We start from the raw sequence: 19933 nt of genomic DNA, 5'->3' as shown, positions 1-19933 counted from the left end.
GTCACTGGTGTGCACCACCAACCGTTTTTTTGCCCTGGACTCTGCAGATCGGCAGAGGAAGAATGCTGGCGCATCTGTAGATCTCATGGAGCAGGATCGTCCAGAATCTGTGCCCCGTATCAGTGAGTCTTCGAAGGCTGGCCCTCAGCGTCCACTGAGGTGACACCCCTTCATTTTCTTCCCCTCCTTCCCTTTCCTCACTATGACTCTCCTCCAGTGGCACGTTCGCAGTCTTCGACCCAACAAAGAGGGCTTACGGCTGCTCTTATAATTGCAGCACCTGCGTGTTCTCTGCTTCCAGGAGACAAAATTGTGTCCTCATGACCTCTTTGAGCTCTCGCATTTCTTTGTGGTCCACATTGATCCCCCGAGGATGGCATTCCATCTCATGGGGGAGTCATGCTACTCATATTACTCATATGGAATGACTGGAGTCTACATTTTCCTTCCTCACTTGACCTTTTCCCTTTGTACTGTTCCCACCCCTCAGTGTCACCGGTGCAAACTTGCTCTAGCTTATTGGGCAACCCTCTCACCCCTTTCTGTTGATCATGACATTAATGAACACTGTCCCTTTGGGGATTGCGTGGAACCTGTCAGGGAGGTGCCCTTTTGACGATCTTCTCAATCACCTTAACCTCATCTGCCTTCACACAGGAGCACCCACGTTCCTTTCAGACTCCACTCACACCTATTCCTGTTTGGACCTCTCCTTCTGCACTGCCCAGCTTGCCCATAATCCCAAACGGTCTGTTCTCTCTGACACGTACTTGATCGACCATTTCCTGTGTGCTATCTGATAGTTACTGACTCCCACCTCACCTACATGCACACCCAATTGGCAGCTTTCTAAGGCCAACTGGAGGCTTTACTCCTCCATAGCAACCTTTGATGAACAACATTTCCCCAATTGCGATGATCAGGTAGAAGATCTTACAAACATTAATCATCATACTGCAATGGCCAACTGCGTACATTACAAACAGTAGTGGGCACAGTGTTGTCATGTTCTTTTTTTGGTATAGCAAAAAAGCTAGCTGGATTTCATTTACTAGTTCTTTTAACAGTTCCACACTGTTTTCTCTCATGTAGGCCAACCTTCAATGGCTGTCAGGGACCAAGGTCCATTCCCCAATATCTGGCCTGACAGTAGCAGATGACTTCTTAGTGGACCATATTGCTATCTCCAACACCTTGGGCCACTATTTTGCGGAGATTTCGAGGTCTACCCACTATCATGCTTCCTTCCGCCATTGGAAATGAGTGGAGGCGGCTCAGGCAATACCTTTCTCTTTTCAGAATCATGAATGCTACAATGCCATCTTTACTATGCTCTCACTTCATCCCATCCCAGGGCTGGACAGTGTTCACATTCAGATATTGCAGAAATGAGTGGAGGCAGCTCAGGCAATACCTTTCTCTTCTCAGAATTATGAATGCTACAATGCCATATTTACTATGATGGAGTTAGATCATGCTCTCACTTCATCCTGTCCCTGGGCTGGACAGTGTTCACATTCAGATATTGCAGATCCTTTCTCTTGTGGGCAAGCACTTTCTCCTTCGTATGTACAATCGCATCTGGGCAGCGGACAGGTTTCCCAGATGCTGGTGTGTAGCCACTGTCATACCCCTACCTAAGCCCAACAAGGACAAACACTTTCCTTCTAGTTTTCACTCCATTTCTCGTACCAGCTGTGTTTGCAAGGTGATGGAATGTATGATTCATACCTGGCTGGTATGGTGGCTCGAGTCTCGCAATTTACTAACCAATGCACAGTGTGGATTTTGAATACGCCGTTCTGCAGGTAACCATCTCATCACTTTGACAACCCATGTCATGAATGGTTTTTAGACTGTGGCCATATTTTTTGATTTGGAGAAAGCTTATGACTCCGCTGGAGGACTGGTATCCTCCGTGTCTCTACACATGGAGTTTCCGTGGTCACATGCCCCATTTCCTTCAGCAATTCTTAAAAGACCAAGTTTTCAAGGTACATCTGGTTTCTGCCTTGTCAGACACCTTTATCCAGGAAAACAGTGTGCCACAGGGTCCTGAGTGTCGTCCTCTTTGCTATTGCCATTAACCCCATTACGCCCTGTCTCCCGCCAGGCATCTCGGCTCCCTTTTTGTTGAGATTTTCCCATCTACTGCAGTTCTCCACGGACTTGTCTCCTTAAGTGGTGTCTTCAGCGATGTCTCGATTCTCTTTACTCACGGAACATCGACTACGGCTTCCACTTTTCCATTGACAAAACAGTTTGTATAAATTTCTGACCACGCAATTGGTTTCTTTGACCGTCTTTACGTTTTGGGGCTGCTGCTCTTCCATTCGTTGAAACTACAAAATTCCTGGGGCTCGTGCTCGATAGGAAACTTTCTTGCTCTTCCCATGTGTGTAACCTGGCCGCCCACTGTACGCTGTCCCTCAGCGTCCTATGTGTCCTCAGCAGTACTTCCTGGGGAGCAGATCTCTGTTTGTATCAGTCCACTGTCCATTCGAAACTAGACTGTGGGTGTTTCATTTCTGCATCTGCACGTCCATCCCTCTTATGCTGTCTCAACACTATCCACCATCATGGCATTCTGTTGGCCATTGGTGCCTTTTATGCTAGCGTGGTTAAGAGTCTGTATGCTGACGCAGCCGAAGTACCACTGCCGTGACGCTGTGACTTTCTCCTTGGCAGATACGGATGCTGTTTGTCTGCCAGGCCTTGCTGCCCATCCTGTGCCTCCTTCTTTGATGACTCTTTTGGTCGCCAGTATGGGACGCATCCCTCTTCTCTGTTACCTCCTGGAATTCGCTTTCAGCTCTTGCTCTGGCAGCTTAACTTCTTGCTACCTGCCATTTTCCCGATGGGTGTGAACCCTTCACCATCTTGTCTTCTTGTGGTAGCGTGTGTTCACCTTGGCTTTCATTCACTTCCAGAAACATTACTCGAGCCTCGCTTTATTGCCGTAAGTTTCATGATCTTCACACAGAACTTCACGATAGTACCTTTGTGTACACTGATGGCTCTCGGACTGACTGTGGCACTGACATTTTTTGGTATCAGCTTCCGGAACACTGCTCAGTATTTACAGCAGAGCTCTTCGCCCTGTATCAGGCCACGCAGTACATCTGGCAACATGGGCTTCTCTATTGCGTCATTTGCTCTGACTCTCTCAGTGCCTTTCAGAGCCTCAGTGTGCTGTACACTGTCTATCTACTATTGCAAGGAGTACAGGAAAGCTACAACTTGCTCACTCTTGGTAGAGCCACTGTGATGTTTATGTGGGTTGTTGGTCGCATCAGCCTGATGGGAAACAAGACTGCTGACACTGCTGTTCTTCCACTACCTCTGATGGTCTCTGTGTTGCCATCTGTTAGCAGGTGGTGTCACTTTGATACCATCACTGGAATTAAGCCTCTCCCATCAGTTTAGCTAGGTTGCGTATTGGACACTGTCTTTTTAGCCATCGCCATTTGTTCAGTGCCACTATGTGCTCATTGCCCTCAACCTCTGATGGTTCACCATTTCCTAATGGAATGCCCTTTTTTTAACCACTTACGTTCTCATTTATGTTTGCCGTCTGAATTACTGGCTGTTTTAGCGAATGACCCACGGGCTGTGGACCATATTTTGCTTTTTATCCATCGTAGCAATACGGCAAAGGACATTTAATCTTTAGTTCAGGACCTCCGTTTCTCTATAGTGTATTTTATGGATCTTTCTCCAAGTTCCTGTTTTTAGCTGTCTTTGCTTCTGTTACTTGGCCTTAATGTGTAGTCGTTTTGAACTTTTTTTTTTTCTTAGTGTTTTAAGTTCCTGATATGGGCACATATGATCCTAGTTGTTTTTGCACCCCCCAAAAAACAAACACACAGACCTGTAACTACTCAAAAATGAAGCCAGCTCTTTGCGAGAAAGGTGAACTGCAATGCTTTTTCCAAACTTGAAAGTCCTTACACCCTTTCTCAGTGCCACCATATTTTTGCAGTTTTCTCCTATTTTAGTAAGGCCTAAAACTCAACTTGGTGCCACCACAACCTCCTTACACTCCACGAGTGGGGTCTTCGGGGCCCGCTCCTGAGTCTTATTCACCAGTCCCTGTTCCATGAATCATTCAGCCTTTCGGTTGATACCATTCTCAGCTCTCTGCAGACCCAGGAGAATGGCATTCCGCAGGGCTCCATATTAAGTGTCCTTCTTTATCTCATTGCTATTAATGGATGTATGGCCTCCACGGGATTGTTTGTCATCCCTGTTGTGTATGTGGATGATTTCTGTATTTGGGCTAGCTCTCAGTTGGTGGCCTCTGCGGAGCAACAACTCTAGGGTACCATCCAGCATGCTTCCGCATGGACACTGTCACACGGTTTTCAATTCTCTCCCCTTAAGTTTAGGGTGGTGCATTTCTGTCACCGTACTATGGTCCCTTTTGATACGGAGCTCTACCTTGACGCCTAATACCTGACCATGGTCCCCCATTTGCATATCTTGGATCTTCTTTTTGACAACAAACTTACATGGTTGTGCCATATCTGCCCTCCGAAGGTTGGCTGTTTTCGTAAACTCAATGTTCTTCACTTCCTTGCCCACACCTCTTGGAGCATGAATCATTTGACTCTTCTCCTCCTTTATCGTGCATTACTTCAGTCTCATCTGGACTATTGCTGTTAAGTTTATGGATCAGCTGCCCCTTCCGAGCTGCTCCCTTGCACCCAGTTCACCATTATGGTATCCGTTCAGCCACTGGTTCCTTTCGCACTAGCTCTGTCAATAGTCTTCTGGTTGACACTTGGTCCCTTCCCTTTTTTTGATTCAGCAGTCCCAGCTCCCAGTTTCCTATATCATCATTATCCACTCTTCCCCTGCTGACCCCTCCTATTTCAATCTTTTCATGGGTTTGGGACGTTGCTCGCCCACTGCCCACCTCGATGTGGTTGTACTGGTTGTGGTCCACTGCGATCTCCATCACCCAATCACGTCCTCTTCCCCACATTCTCTCCTGACCCCCGCCCCCCGTTCGTTGGTTCCTCAACCCAGGACATGGATAGACCTCTTCTGGGGATCGAAAGCCTCCATCACTGCAATGGTGTTCTGTTGTTTGTTCCACTCTTTCTTACAGGAATTTCAGGATGCTATTAATTTCTAAAGCCATCGATCACGTCTTCTGTTGGAATGGAACACCATCTCTTACCTGTCACATGTGGTGTGTTTACCACAGAACTGATGGCCATCTATCAGGCCCTCTGCTTTAGTAAAGGGTCCTCTCTCACCCAAGTTTTGTTATGTATGGACTCAGTAAGTGGCCTTAAAGCTTTTGCTCGGTGTGTTTCTTGCCGTCCCTTGGTCTCTGCCATCATCAGCCTTCTTGCTGATCTGCTTGTTCAGTTGATTTCTTTTGGGTTCCTGGCTGCAGGGTATCCCAGTAATGAACTTGCCGAATGAACTTGCTGATCGTATGACTTGGGTGTGGCCACCTGCCCCTTGTTCTCTGTGAACCCTCTAGGGGCAGATTTGCAGCTTTACGTCAAATCTCTTTTTGTTCAATTGTGGACCTACTCTTGTGGGACTACATCCTGTCTAGTATACTTCATGCAGTCAAGGAGACTCTCACCATGTGGTGTTCTGCCCTCTGCATCTCCCTGCAGGAATCTACCATCCTGTACAGTCTTTGTAACATCCGTATGAGGTTGACTCGTGGTTTTTTATTCCACTGTGAGCCCCTCCCCCTTTGTAGTTGCAGGGCCCCTCCCTCTTGGTGATCCATATTTTGCTGGAGTGCCCCTGCCTTTTGGCCCTTTGCACTAAATACACCTTTCACCTTCCTCGTCCCGAGTGTTATCAGGCAACCCTTGCGTGGTTACGCCTGTCCTCTGTTTTTGTTGTGAAAATGGTTTGTCCTCCCAGGTTTAAGTATCTGAATTTCCCTCTGAAAGTGGAGTCCCAACATTGGCATTGATTATGGATGCCTTGGCCTTACCTCCAACCGGTCAGGTTGTGCCCCCTCCCCCCCACCTATCCCTATGTTTTGTCTGGTCTTTTGTCCATTTTCTTTCTCCTTTTCTTGTGCATCTTCTTCCACTGGTGTTGTCCCCATCGTGTCTTGCTCGTGGTATGGTGTAAGCATCGTGAAGGATCGGCAGCAGTGCTAGTGCTCGCTTTTAGCCCCAGCTCTTCTGGATGTAGTCTGTCTTTGTTTATAACAAATCTTAGACACTCATCAGATTCTTGAAGAAAATGCCCCTCCTCCTCCTTTTAGCTGTGCTTCAGCTTGACTGTAAAATATTTCATGTTCCCCATGTGTTGTTACATATTTTCATATTTTTACTTCTAACAATGGTGTTAGCCTGATAGCTGCAACATGATGCAATTCTGTTGATTAATCATTATAGAAATTCTTGAGAATTTGACAGAGCAGTATCTATATTGAATGGTAATCATAGATATTTGTAAAGATCAAATGGACATTAATCACTACAAACTTTTGAGACTCTTCATCTAACAGTAAATAGCGATTCAATAGTTCTATCCTTGAGAAATATCAATAATTCTATCCTTGAGAAATATCAATAAGGATAGATTGCTGCTCACTGTAAGTATGACAAGTTGAGCTGCAGACTGGCACAGTTAAAAGATTGTTACACAGCAAGCTTTTGGCCAAAGACTTCTTTGGGGGGGGGGGGGGGGGCGGAAAAACACACACACACACACACACACACACACACGGACATGGTCTCTGGACACTCTGAGATCAGAATGCAACTTAAATGTGTTGAACAGGAGCAACAATCCAGAATGGGTCTTCTACAGGGATATGGTCTCTGTGGCAAGGGGTTGGGATTGGGAGTGACTTAGGCATGAACTAGGATGTGCAGGTTGGGTGGGGCAACAGAATGGCACTATAGGAAGGGTGGGAAGGATTTTGGGTAAGATGTAATTCATTTCAGGGCATAACTATACATAATGAAAGCCCTGCCAAAAGACGGGGCTCAGCTATTCCAGTCTGGGATAGTGTTGGGTGACAAAGGGGGTACTCCTTTGCAGCTGATTCTTTGGAATGGTGGGAGGCTTGTGGTTGTGTGGGGATATGGCACAGGAAATCTGTTTGTGAAGGCACCATCCCCCAAACCCGATCTGCAAACTGATTTACTGTACCATATCTCCCCCTCCCCCAAATACTCTTACCATCCACCCACCCCTACTCAAGAACCAGCTACAAAGGGGCACCGATGCCATATACAAGCTCTGCTGCAATCATTGCTCAACTTTTTATATTGGAATGATTACCAACCGATTGTTCACCAGGAGTAATGGCCACCACCAAACTGTGGCACATCACGCAAATGAATCTAACATGTTTGGTTTCAATGGCTGCTTCACACCCTGAGCCATCTGATCCTACTCTCCACCACCAGCTTTCCTGAACTGCACAACATGCAGCTGAACATGACATGCTTGGTTTCAATGGCTGCTTCACTGCTTCACACCCTGTGCCATCTGGATTCTCCCCTCCACCACCAGCTTTACTGAACTGCTTTGATGGCCGTTATCCTTACGACACTTTCTCTGCTCCCAAAATCATCCTGGCGTCAACGGACTATAACCTACTGTTCCCATAGCCTCCAACCAACTGTTTTCACCCCCTCTGTCCTATCACGTCCTCCAAAGTCATATTCTCTCACCCTCATTGTGCATTGCTTGCTGCCAATGCACTCATTGGTCTCTTCTTCTCCCATGCTTCTCTCCTTACCACTCCCCTTTTCCACTTCACCCGCCTCTCCCTCTCCCACAGTCTCCCGACACTGTCACTGGCAGCCTTGTCCTGCCACCTGTGGTCCCTGTAGGCTTTGCCAAGCAGCACTGTTTCCTCCTCCCCCACATGTATCCTGCTATCTGTTCCCACTCTGGATTGTCACTCCCATTCAATACATTTCAGTTGCATTCTGGTCAGAGCAGCCAGAGACTGTGCTCATGTATGTGTGAGGTGTGCTTGCTTGTGTGAATGTGTGTGTGTTTCCTCCTCTTCTGAGGAAGACTGGTTAACAGCCTACAGTGGAACAGTCTTTTCATTGCGCCTGTCTTCATCTTAGCAAGTCATCTTTATGGTGAATCACAGTCTGTCCTTACAGTAATTGTTGATATTCCAACCTGGTCTTTCCAATGTTTTATCTTTTACAAATGTTTAGCATGTTAAGAAAAGGGAACAGATCTTCTGGTTGTGGTATTGGGAAAGAGTCTATAACAATATGAGAGTTCAATGCCTTAATGCCGCATCTTTTAATATGCACAGTTGTGTATGTTGCACAATTTAGCTCAGGGGAGAATAGCTCAGCAAATGAGTTGCTTAAGATTTTCTATATCTTGATAAAGAATCTTTGAAGGTAGTGGATTCACTGATCTTGAATGGAGATCTCATGATTTGAACTGTCTAGCCCAAACATTTATCATCATGGGACATAATTATTCTATTATTTGCCACTATTAGATATGGTCTTAAAAATTTATGTGTGCCAATTAAGCAGAGAGGATGAGGTGTCTGTATCAACTGGACATTACTGTGCTTTGACATATTGATAGCTCTCTTAACAGGTTTGTGGAAAGCTTGTAACTCAGTTGCATTGACTTCTGGTCTTATGTACATGCTTACTCTTTGGTATCTTTTCCAGTTTTGCTCAGAAAACACTTTCTATGTGACCCTGTACTGCCTACAGAAAAAAATAAAGAAAAATGCATCTCTAAAACAGCACAGTGAGTTGTAAATATTTGACATATCACTGAAGAACATGATTTTGTTCTTATGGATGCTGCTGAGATGTAAACACCTTTTTTGCTTATCGCTCATGCCCTAAATCCCATAGTTGGAGAAGCCCTATGAGGAAACTTACTTGATTTAACTGAATCCACTGACAATACCTGTTTATTTGCCCAGGCTGAGGCCAACGACAACATGAACACTTTTGTTCATCTGTGAGCTGTACTGCTCTGGACTGTGTGAATTAAACAATAAGATCCATGCTTAAAGTGTCTCCTAATGAATAAACCTGATGCGTTAGTGCTTGCAGTCAGTGGTTAATCTAATCTCACTGCCTTGAATTCACTGCTTTGCATACAATTTTTTGCACTGGGGATTTTACACTTAAATTTGCCACGACGGTTGGGCATTTGTGAATCTGCAAGCTGCTTGTGATGTGATTGGTCAGGTGCGTTCTGACACTGGTTGAATTATAACCTAGCTGTTTCAGTACATTTTCTTATTTCAGTGTTCATGCAATACTTTGGAAATACATAGAAATGACAACTTATTAGGTTCCTCTTGGGGATACAACTTTCTTAGCAATTGTACCACTTTCTTGGATGACTGTTCCACGTATAACACATGCTGATAGAAGGATCTGTTGTATTCAATTTATATCTTTGAAGTCTTGCTTCAGTCTCTGAAGATACAACTCCATACAACTCCCACTTATCAAAATCCTTATTGAACAAAGGGAATGCTAAAGTAACCAGTGCAGAGTTTTCCTGTGTGTTCAGTCCAGCTTGGAGTACACTGTTTCGCAATTGGAATGCTTTCATTTGCCCTTGATAGTGTACTTCCATTGTTTCTATTTGCTATTGGTGGTGTACTTCCACTGCTTCCATTTGCTGTTGTTGGTATACGTCAGTGGTTTCAAAATCTCTGTCACTGCAAAACCCAGTTTTGCTGATTGCTGTTTCACACATTACAATGGAAGTATCTCACTGCCAATTGTTATGTACTGCTTCTCAGTAAAGTTTTGCAGTCATTATAGTACACTTGATAGCAGCACCAAACCAAATTCAAGTCTGTAGCCAACACCGTAATGAAGGAATGGCCAGGTAGAACTCACACATAGTACATTCAGGTACACATGGTTCTCTGCCCGAGTTTGTAGGGGTCGGCTGATTTATTCTTAGTGGTTGCATGTTGATAAGTCCCCAAGATCCCCTTCTAGGATCACAAAGTCTGTAGTGAGTGCTATCAGTGATAGGGAGGGCCATGGATCCTAGTGCTGGATATCTGAGTCAATATCTGAGCCAACCACAAGGAAATTCTCCTTTGTCAAATTTTTATCTGTAGTATCGGACCCTGTTATTATGAAGTAACTTCTTTTTATGAATGTATAAACAAAACCAAGGATCATTCCTTAGAATTGCAAGGCCTGCAGCAAGTGCCCCTTGAGGTAGGCTGGCTATCCAACTTCATATCTGAGGCATCAAGGAATGTCCAGTTTGGTAATAAAGAGAAGTATTGGAGGTACAAACTGTAGAGAGAAACTAAGGCTTGAAAACAGTAAGCTGTCTCAAGTAGATTTTGTTTGTAGTAGTAATACAGAACTGAAGAGGCTTGTACAGGATAGACTAGCATGGAGAGCTGTCTCAAATGAGTCTTTGGACTGAAGATCATAATAACAATGTAAACTAAACAGTAGTATAAGCAAGGGATAAACTGAAGGAGGTTTTGCTGTTGTTAACAGACTGGCCTTGTATCTGGAAGGGTGAAGGCTGTAAACCCCATCCAGCCATATTGATTCAGATTTTCTGCAGTTTTACTAAATTACTTCAGAAAAATGCTGGGCTGGTTCCTACTGTAAGTCCATAATGTAAGTACCCAGACTATAACGCTCTGATGATTGTTATGGCATGTTTGCTTTCAGATGTTTCACACTATACATGCCAATAGCCATCTCTCTGATGGAACATAAAACATAATTCATCTGAAAATGCCACCTGTTGCCACTCGGTGGACATCCAGTTTTGGTAATGGTGTGCAAATTTCAGATTTTTTCCATCAGTGAACCTATGCGTATGGATTGCTACTCTCATGGTACTAGTTGTCATCCACTATATCAGCACATGGGAGTCTTACATACACTGGTCAAGAGGGCTTATGCTGTTTCAGATTCTGATAATTTGATGCAGGAACTGGATTATCTTAAGATTGCTTTCAGGCGAAATGGATATACTGATCATCAGATTGTCCATGGTTTTCCATTTCGACCACCATGTGAACCAACAATGGACACTTATCAATCAGTTGCGTTTTTTACTCTTTGCAGTGAGTGTTTCTTTGAGAATTTTTGAAATTCTCAGAAAATACAATATTGAAAGTGTCTTTTTGTCTTTGCCAAAATCTAGAGCCCTTCGTGGATGTGTTAAAAATTATTTTGAACTGAGGAAGCCTGTAATATTTAAAATTCCCTATTATTGCGGAAAGGCATATATTGAGCAAACTATTTGTACGGTTCATGTCCAATGTGGGGAACATCAGTGTCACATATGTTTGCTCCAGCCTGAAAAGTCTGCCGTCGCTGACATTGTCTCAATGAAGGGCATAATATGCCATTTGAAGAGACGAAAATTATTGCTTCAGCTTCCTGTTTCTGTGATTGTGTGCTTAAAGAATCCATAGCAATACGATTATCCAATGGCATTACGGTATTAACAGAGACAGAGGATTTCCTTTAAGCAACATGTGGAATCCTATTTTATGAGATATAAAACAACAGTGGTGTGGTTTTCAATCAGCTGCATCTTAATTTGCCATTCATAGCTTTTTTCAGTTTGTACTGCTGGTGCTGCTGCAAGTCTTTGCTTCACAAAGGACAGCCCTTTCGCTTCTCGCACACATGCAGTGCCCTGTTACTAGAGTGAAAGCGAGCCGCTGTATCTGCTGTTACCCCAATTGTGGTGTGATTGTGGACCTGCAATCTCACCTGAAGATGGTGGCCAGTTGGACCATTGAAGTATTGTGTCATCAGGACAATGAAATACGGCCACATATATGTAAAGGGCATCAACATTTATTATGCTGGAAAAATCTGTGTAATTACTGTGGGTATAGTATAACCCTACCACCCCTGGGGGTGGATGTAGGGGTGAGCAGCTGTGATATGTAAAAATGACTGATATTAATGCTGAATCCACAGTTTTCAGGGGTCGCTAAGCTCATTGATGATGGTGCCAACAAATTTGCATCCCTAGAAGTAAGGGGAGTGTAGGGTGGGGGAGGAATCCAAAGACAGTGATTTATCGGCATACTTCCATAACAACTAAAGCAGTTTTTACAAACTAGGTACACATATCATTTGGGGGAAAAAGGTGACAGTAAGACAGCCATAGCATCCATATGGTTGACTGTGAAGATGAATGGGTGACATAAAAGCATAACTCATAAACACCTGAAGCAATTTCAACAAAATATGGCACACTGGACTCGCATTCGGGAGGATCTACATCTACATCTACATCTACATCCATACTCCGCAAGCCACCAGACAGTGTGTGGCGGATGGTACCTTCAGTACCTCTATCGGTTCTCCCTTCTATTCCAGTCTCGTATTGTTTGTGGAAAGAAGGATTGTCGGTATGCCTCTGTGTGGGCTTTAATCTCTCTGATTTTATCCTCATGGTTTCTTCGCGAGATATACATAGGAGGGAGCAATATACTGCTTGACTCTTCGGTGAAGGTATGTTCTCGAAACTTTGACAAAAGCCCGTACCGAGCTACTGAGCGTCTCTCCTGCAGAGTCTTCCACCGGAGTTTATCTATCATCTCCGTAACGCTTTCGCGATTACTAAATGATCCTGTAACGAAGCGCGCTGCTCTCCGTTGGATCTTCTCTATGTCTTGTATCAACCCTATCTGGTACGGATCCCACACTGCTGAGCAGTATTCAAGCAGTGGGCGAACAAGCGTACTGTAACCTACTTCCTTTGTTTTCGGATTGCATTTCCTTAGGATTCTTCCAATGAATCTCAGTCTGGCATCTGCTTTACCGACGATCAACATTATATGATCATTCCATTTTAAATCATTCCTAATGCGTACTCCCAGATAATTTATGGTATTAACTGCTTCCAGTTGCTGACCTGCTATTTTGTAGCTAAATGATAAAGGATCTATCTTTTGTGTATTCACAGCACATTACACTTGTCTACATTGAGATTCAATTGCCATTCCCTGCACCATGCGTCAATTCGCTGCAGATCCTCCTGCATTTCAGTACAATTTTCCATTGTTACAACCTCTCGATACACCACAGCATCATCTGCAAAAAGCCTCAGTGAACTTCCGATGTCATCCACCAGGTTATTTATGTATATTGTGAATAGCAACGGTCCTATGACACTCCCCTGCGGCACACCTGAAATCACTCTTACTTCAGAAGACTTCTCTCCATTGAGAATGACATGCTGCGTCCTGTTATCTAGGAACTCCTCAATCCAATCACACAATTGGTCTGATAGTCCATATGCTCTTACTTTGTTCATTAAACGACTGTGGGGAACTGTATCGAACGCCTTGCGGAAGTCAAGAAACACAGCATCTACCTGTGAACACGTGTCTATGACCCTCTGAGTCTCATGGACGAATAGCGCGAGCTGGGTTTCACATGACCGTCTTTTTCGAAACCCATGCTGATTCCTACAGAGTAGATTTCTAGTCTCCAGAAAAGTCATTATACTCGAACACAATACGTGCTCCAAAACTCTAAAACTGATCGATGTTAGAGATATAGGTCTATAGTTCTGCACATCTGTTTGACGTCCCTTCTTGAAAACGGGGATGACCTGTGCCCTTTTCCAATCCTTTGGAACGCTACGCTCTTCTAGAGACCTACGGTACACCGCTGCAAGAAGGGGGGCAAGTTCCTTCGCGTACTCTGTGTAAAATTGAACTGGTATCCCATCAGGTCCAGAGGCCTTTCCTCTTTTGAGCGATTTTAATTGTTTCTCTATCCCTCTGTCGTCTATTTCGATATCTACCATTTTGTCATCTGTGCGACAATCTAGAGAAGGAACTACAGTGCAATCTTCCTCTGTGAAACAACTTTGGAAAAAGACATTTAGTATTTCGGCCTTTAGTCTGTCATCCTCTGTTTCAGTACCATTTTGGTCACAGTGTGTCTGGACATTTTGTTTTGATCCACCTACCGCTTTGACATAAGACCAAAATTTCTTAGGATTTTCTGCCAAGTCAGTACATAGAACTTTACTTTCGAATTCATTGAACGCCTCTCGCATAGCCCTCCTCACACTACATTTTGCTTCATGTAATTTTTGTTTGTCTGCAAGGCTTTGGCTATGTTTATGTTTGCTGTGAAGTTCCCTTTGCTTCCGCAGCAGTTTTCTAACTCGGTTGTTGTACCACGGTGGCTCTTTTCCATCTCTTACGATCTTTCCTGGCACATACTCATGTAACGCATAATGTACGACGGTTTTGAACTTTGTCCACTGATCCTCAACACTATCTGTACTTGAGACAAAACTTTTGTGTTGAGCCAACAGGTACTCTGAAATCTGCTTTTTGTCACTTTTTCTAAACAGAAAAATCTTCCTACCCTTTTTAATATTCCTATTTATGGCTGAAATCATTGATGCCGTAACCGCTTTATGAGCGCTGATTCCCTGTTCTGCGTTAACTTTTTCAAATAGTTCGGGTCTGTTTGTCACCAGAAGGTCTAATATGTTATCGCCACGAGTCGGTTCTCTGTTTAACTGCTCAAGGTAGTTTTCAGATAAAGCACTTAAAAAAATTTCACTGGATTCTTTGTCCCTGCCACCCGTTATGAACGTTTGAGTCTCCCAGTCTATATCCGGCAAATTAAAATCTCCACCCAGAACTATAACATGGTGGAGAAATCTACTCGAAATATTTTCCAAATTATCCTTCAGGTGCTCAGCCACAACAGCTGCTGAGCCAGGGGGCCTATAGAGACATCCAATTACCATGTCTGAGCCTGCTTTAACCGTGACCTTCACCCAAATCATTTCACATTTCGGATCTCCGTCAATTTCCTTCGATATTATTGCATTTCTTATCGCTATAAACACACCTCCCCCTTCACTGTTCAGCCTGTCTCTGCGGATGATGGTTGAATCCCACGTCCGGCCATCCTGATTTAGGTTTTCTGTGATTTCCCTAAATTGTTCCAGGCAAATACCAGGACGGTCCTCTGAAAGGGCACGGCCAACTTACTTCCCTGTCCTTCCCTAATTCGATGAGACCGATGACCTCGCTGTATGGTCTCCTCCCTCAAAACAACCCAACCCAACAAAATATGGTATATACATGATTCATTGTTTGTATATAAATACTGTGGGGATAAGATAGGACAGAGATGAGAAATTACCTATTAGTATTTTTCTCCTGTATTTAGTTGATTTGGAATAATTTAAAAGTATGAAACACAATCTGTCTCTTACTTGTGTTGTTCAGTTTTTCATGAGAATGATCACTGCAGTTAGCCAGGCAGAAAGCTAGTATGAAATATGGTCTTCGTTCTCATTGTGTAATACCATGACATATTCATATAATGTAAAAGTGATCCACAAATGCATAAAACCACTACTGCAGAAAACTAGCATTGTGTTGCCAGGAAATTTAGAGGATGGTAGCTGTCACGAGCATCATCTGCATGGATGAAAGTGATGCCCTTTAGGTGATTACAGTACCATAACAGTTATTGTATAGTTCACAGAGCTGGTGCCAGAGATGTTAGTGGGCATGGATAAGATATTCCATTTTATGGACTATTAGCCATGCTATTGAACAGAACTATAATAAATAGATGTTTTTATCCATTAGAGCCCACCTCACCATTCTAAAAATGTCCTGCACAAAGAGACACCCTTTTCAAGTTACCTGTTGTGGCCATTCACCACACACATCTGGTTGTTATTTTTTGTCCATCCTATGAGAGTATATACAATTTGGTGCACATTGAGATTTGAATTGGAGTGTGTTACTAATTGGTTGGGGGGGGGGGGGGGGGGAGACCTGTTCTCATAATTGGGAAATTTTTCCTTTAGTGTCATTTGATCACTAATTATATTTCTAATTTCTTCTGTGCTTGTTACTAGTTCAGAATTTGCGTTACTTTTCTCTGCTTACATACACGTACAGTAAACAGTAGCTTTTTTCCTTATTTGTACATTGGAAGTAATATTGTCAGGCTGACTCTTGGGCTACTAATCCATTAATCCACTGCATTCTTTTCACTATAGCTACATATTTGCCCATTATTGCAGTTGGTGACTCATGTCACAGTGTAATTACATTTAAGAGCAACTGAAATATCCTCTAACAAGACTGCACACTAATGTTGAGACAAACAAACAGCCAAAAATTCTTGAAAAATATAAGTATTTTTTGTGCAATCTTGCTAAATGTTGAATCCAGCAAGCTGATAAAATCCTGGACTTGCATATTACAATATACTTATATATCTTGATATATACCGCATTGAGATAATATTGTCTTTTTGCATGAACTTATGGGACAATACTTGCTGCAGGTACTACCAAGGCTGAAGAAACAAGCTGGTGGCCCAAAAGGAGCTACAGTTTTAGGTGTTCATGTAGAAGGACCCTTCATAAATCCTCTCAAGAAGGGTGCCCATCCAGAACAATTTATTAAGACATTCGAGAAGGTATGTTATTCAAATCATGCAGAAAAAAATCATTTTTACATTCAGATAATGTATCATAGAATAAAGGGAAGTAAATAAATGTTTGTCTTTTCTGTCCATAATTACCATTAAATTGTTAAACATAACACAAATCCTGGTTATTATTTAAAAGACATTTAGAGAGCTATAAGCCATATCATATCAGATTAAATTGCTGTCCTATACTTTAAAACATGCTTTCTTTTGAAATTTGAAGCTGCATGAAAGGGAGGAAAATGAAGTAGGTGCAAGAAATATACAAATCTGTGCAATTAATGTGGTAAGAAATGAAAAGAAGGAGATGATCAGTTCCACAGTGGTGGCTGAGATGTTGTAGAGTAGATCAATGTGCCTATTGTTGCTCACAGTTCTTGAGAAGACTAATCTGAATCTCATAGCCAAGTCAGTGTAGACAAGCAGTATCACTATCCAAAGCAGAGTTTGAGTACAGAGAGCATACAAGTTTGGAAATGACATTGATTTGAAGAAGTTTCTTGTGTACAAATGAGAGACTGGGCCTGGGATTCCAGTGGTGGCATTTAACTGAGCCTGTCACATAGGGCAGTCATATATTCCTTTATGTAGTTGACCTCAGGCATGATATGTGCCTCTGTGGAAAGCCTGTCTCCAACCTAGTAGTTGCCTTGTGGCATACATCAATGAGGAGTTCTACAGACCTAAAACCTCGAATTTGTTACAAAGGAACAGAAACACCCTATTTTGTGCCAGCTATTATGGGGACAAAGAGGATGTAGTGGAAAGTCAAGCAAAGGATCTGTCCCAGTATCCACAGGGATTATGTCTCTCTTGATAAGCAGCGGCACAGGATGCACTTGATGGGTGTATCATATCATCTTCCCTCAGTCTCTAAGGGGATTGGTGTAAGAAAACTGCTGTACAGTTTGGATGGAAGGCTGGAGTAGAAACTTCCAGATGTGATGGGAATTGCCAGAATAGCTCTGACAGTGGCTCAATAGGCAGCAACTGGTGGTTGTGAGGACAAATTAGATTTTCATGGTAGTCAGTGCACCTGCTCTCAGTGGCCACTGAGTAAAGCACAACCACAGCTTGAGTCTGTCTGGACAGGCAACTCTAAGTGCAGGTTGGACAGGCAACTCTAAGTGCAGGTTGAAAATAAGAACAAACAGTAAAAATATGGAAGAGTGTCACCCTGGGCAGACTCCCAAGACATTGACACCAGAAGATGTCCAATTCTGTTGTCAGTGCACAAGTTCTAACCAGCAGGTTTCACCCTTTGGCACTGAGTTGTATTTGTACTCTTGTGACAGAGTGAATGCTAATCTCATCAGTGCCCATTTTACTACCCTAGACGCTGCTGATAAAGAGTGCTGTGTCAACATTTGATTAATAGTTGAAAAAAAGCAGTAACAGTTGCTGTACACAGTTTTGTTTGCAAAAAGTTTGAAAAAATGGACTGTAAATTGCAAGCCATTAACAGCAAGAAGTAAGGGAGGTCAATCTGTACCAGGCTTAGAAAACCACAAAAGCTGGAGATTAAAGAAGCCTGATTCAGCCTTTGCATAACATTGCCTGAACAATAACCACAAATACACAATAGATGCACAAGTCTTACAGACAGAGGAAAAGAGGGCCAAACTCAACCAATTAGAAATTTTAGAAATTGAAAGACAGATGTGTATATCCTCGCCCCTATTATTAAACGAGCAAACCAAATTCAGTTATTCACCTCTTTTAGATGAGATCACAACCCCAGGATAGAAGCAAAACTTTGGGCCCCAGTCCATCGTAGTTAAAAGTTCTTGGCTGATGCAGAACTTTAGTTGAGTCAGTATTGTGCAATTGCTGGCTGTGTAATAATGTATGTAATTTGTTAAAAAAATGGTCATTGGCATAATTGTACATTAAGCTATGGTTCGATACCTTAAGAAGTTGAGATGATTATCTTTGCCTTGTCATCATGTTTATCTGTGCATTATCATCTTTGGAATCAGTAATGTACTTGAAAATGGGCTTATAACTTGAAACCTAGGTTGTGATGTAATATTAATTATAAAATTGTGAAACAAGGCCACAAACAGTGTTTGTTTAGTTAATTTGCAATGTTTCACCAAGAACCCACAGTTGATTCAATTAAAATGAACAAGAATAAAGTAGTTTAAGTAATTATTGGAAAGCTCTTTGTTTAATTTGTTATTATGTCTGTCTTCATGGTGGCAATTTATCACATCAGGGTGTAGTCCCTGAAGTAACTGCACCTCCTGGCCTGCTTACATGGCCCCCTTGCATTAGCCGTGGCAGTGTGAATACTTATTCAGTAGTGTCTAAAAGTAGTGGTGGCACTATGGTCACTATTGTTTGACAATATGCATGGAGATGAGTGAAGGCTTGATTGATGATGTATTTCCAGTATCAAGGTCCGACAGAGCTACTAAATCTGCATACCCTTGAATTAGCCCAAAGGGCCAAAAGCATTCTGGTCAGCACAGTGTATGTTGCTTAGCGTGTGATATCACAGTGCAGGTGCTGCTGCTGGCATAGGTAGGTGCTGTTAATGGCTGGTTTACTGTCTTCTGCTTTGGTCAGCCCTTGTGGGGGGGGGGGGGGGGGATGGCATTGGAGATGCCAACTTCCATTGATGAGATTATTAGTCTCAGGGTGGAACAGCAAAAGAGCCACTCAAAACTTGTCAAAATGCCTTTGCCTAGTGATAGTGGCCATCTTAGTCTTCAGGATGGGCTGGTGGGAGCTGATGGGCACTTGTCCTGGATAGCACAAGCATGACTGATTCATATGTCATAACTTACGTCACAACTTGGGATGGCACAACTGTAAGCAAGTGGTGGCTGTGATGAGCCAGAATGGATCTGTGAATTGATCATGAAGTGGTCCCAAACATGTATGTTCACAATGCAGTCCTGTCTTAGAACACTGTGGTATTATCTTCCTTTTTGCTCTGTCAGTGGGAATGGCAGATTGAGGAGTGTCCATTGAAGACAGATGTGAAACAGCTTGACCAAAGTGTTGCCATAAATGGGCATTGCTCTGTATATGCTAAGAAACTGCTTATAGATTTTTCAGAAGTGGCCACGAAGTTCTTCAACCATTTGAATTTTAAGAAGCACACAAATCCCTCTGCAGTGCCTTTGGATGTGGAGTGAAATTGTAGCATGGTTAGATGTCTGATGCCATTGTGGGTGCAGAAGCACTTAATTGCAGCTTCCACAAATTGTGCTCCATAATTAGTCACTAGGGTACAGGGGTACCTCAATCGAGAAATTATTCAATAGAAACCTAGTAGTGAATTCCATGATGATATGCTGTAGCTTGACCACATATAGGAAATAGGACTATGAATCTATTACAATGAGCCACTCTGGCTCCAAAAAATAGATCCAGCAAGATCAGTGTGGAGACATTCCCATGGTTGTGTGAGCTCTGGCCATGGGGAAGAAGTTTGGGGAGGCAATGCTTGATGCATTTTGCATTTCTGA

At 43.0% G+C, this 19933-nt stretch overlaps 1 protein-coding gene across 1 annotated transcript in view; it reads left to right on the top strand.

Moving 5' to 3' along the window:
- LOC126094670 (N-acetylglucosamine-6-phosphate deacetylase) overlaps positions 1-19933 on the top strand; it is a 118641-nt gene that overhangs the window by 50936 nt on the left and 47772 nt on the right. Inside the window, exon 3 of the mRNA XM_049909180.1 lies at positions 16308-16442. Within this exon, the coding sequence (XP_049765137.1) occupies positions 16308-16442 (135 nt within the window). The remainder of the gene's footprint in view (positions 1-16307; positions 16443-19933) is intronic.

This window comes from Schistocerca cancellata, chromosome 8 (genome assembly GCF_023864275.1).
Source record: "Schistocerca cancellata isolate TAMUIC-IGC-003103 chromosome 8, iqSchCanc2.1, whole genome shotgun sequence".
Lineage (NCBI taxonomy): Eukaryota > Metazoa > Arthropoda > Insecta > Orthoptera > Acrididae > Schistocerca > Schistocerca cancellata.
This window is presented reverse-complemented; position numbering and strand designations above follow the sequence as displayed.